This window comes from Austrofundulus limnaeus, unplaced genomic scaffold, assembly GCF_001266775.1.
Source record: "Austrofundulus limnaeus strain Quisiro unplaced genomic scaffold, Austrofundulus_limnaeus-1.0 Scaffold4, whole genome shotgun sequence".
NCBI lineage: Eukaryota > Metazoa > Chordata > Actinopteri > Cyprinodontiformes > Rivulidae > Austrofundulus > Austrofundulus limnaeus.
This window is the reverse complement of record NW_013952406.1, coordinates 1,148,835-1,150,263: the sequence shown is the minus strand read 5'-3', so window position 1 is coordinate 1,150,263 and position 1,429 is coordinate 1,148,835. Positions and strand designations below refer to the sequence as shown.

The following is a 1,429-nucleotide window of genomic DNA, read 5'->3' as shown; positions in this document are numbered from 1 at the left end:
AAACTAGTCAGTTAAAAGCTTAAATTTATAATACCATAAATAATACAAAAAATAGCAAAACAGATGGTAAAGTTGGCAAACCCATAGCTAATAGCTAAAATTAGCAAAACAGAAACCAYAAGCTAAAACTATCACAACAGTAGATAAAGGTAAACCTAACAAAACTTAGCTAAAAGCTAAACGTGGCATAAAACAACTAAAAATAATGCTAAAATCAGCAAAGGTGTAGCTAAAATAAGCAAAACGGTAGTTTAAAGCTGTAACTAGCAAAACTGCAATTAAAAACTAAAACTTTACCAACCATAGCTACAGGCTAAAGTTGTCAAAAAGGAGCTAGAATTAGCAAAACTGTAGCTAAAAAACAATATTGGTAAAACAATTGGTAAAGTTAAACACCATAGTGCTACCTATGATTAGCAAATCAGTAGTTATAAGCAAAGATTAGCTGAAGTTAAAAGTAACAAAAAGCAGATTCAAAGATAAAGCAGTGTTTAAGTTTTATAAAAGTTGTACAACTTTATTTTTATTTTAGATCCGAGACCTTCCAGATCATTACTTTCACACACTGAAGTTTCTGGTCGGTCACCTGAAGACCGTCGCAGACCACTCAGACAAAAACAAGGTGCGTTAAAGAGCCATATTCGGGTGTTTCAGCGACTCGGGCGCCGTCATAAACTCACCTGTTTCCTGTTTCCTCCTCCTGCGCTCAGATGGAACCTCGTAACTTGGCTCTGGTGTTCGGACCCACCCTGGTCCGGACGTCGGAGGACAACATGAAAGACATGGTGACACACATGCCTGACCGCTACAAGATCGTGGAGACGCTCGTCCAACACGTGAGAGAAATTTACACACACACACACACACACACACACACACACACACACACACACACACACACACACACACACACACACGTTAATGAACATGCTAAGTGTTTGTCTGTCCTTCCCACAGTGCACCTGGTTCTTCACTGAGGAGCTGGACAAGGATGAAAAGGTAAAATGTCGTCATCTTTTAATAAACTTATAGTTAATCATAGAATTTGCATTTTCTACTAAATTCACAGTGAATGTTAAATGCTGAAATATTTTTGTRGAAAGCTGCTGAAGAAGCTGAAAACGTTTATTAACAACACTGTTAATGTGAGTMCAYTTTGAACAACTGACATCTGCTGAAATTAGRGGGGAAAGTTAAAAATTGGTAGAAAAATGTATCAAAGTAGCTGAACAGGGCAGAAATGTGGCTAAAATAGCAGAAACAAGGTAATTTAGCAGACAGATGCTAAAAGTACAGTAAAACGCTCACATTAGTGAAAATAAAGCTAAACACAAGAGTTGCAATTTGTTATAAAACAATTCAATTCAGTTTATTTATATAGCGCCAAGTCACAACATACGTTGTCTCAGGGCACTGTACATGAAAAAAA

General features: G+C 36.9%; 1 protein-coding gene across 1 annotated transcript in view; it reads left to right on the top strand.

Annotated features, from left to right (window-relative positions):
• The window catches only part of arhgap23a (Rho GTPase activating protein 23a), a gene marked incomplete at its 5' end in the record, with an annotated part of 16,368 nt that overhangs the window by 6,424 nt on the left and 8,515 nt on the right, over positions 1–1,429 (top strand). Inside the window, 3 exon segments of the mRNA XM_014022536.1 lie at positions 533–622; positions 711–836; positions 958–999. Of these exon segments, the coding sequence (XP_013877990.1) occupies positions 533–622; positions 711–836; positions 958–999 (258 nt within the window).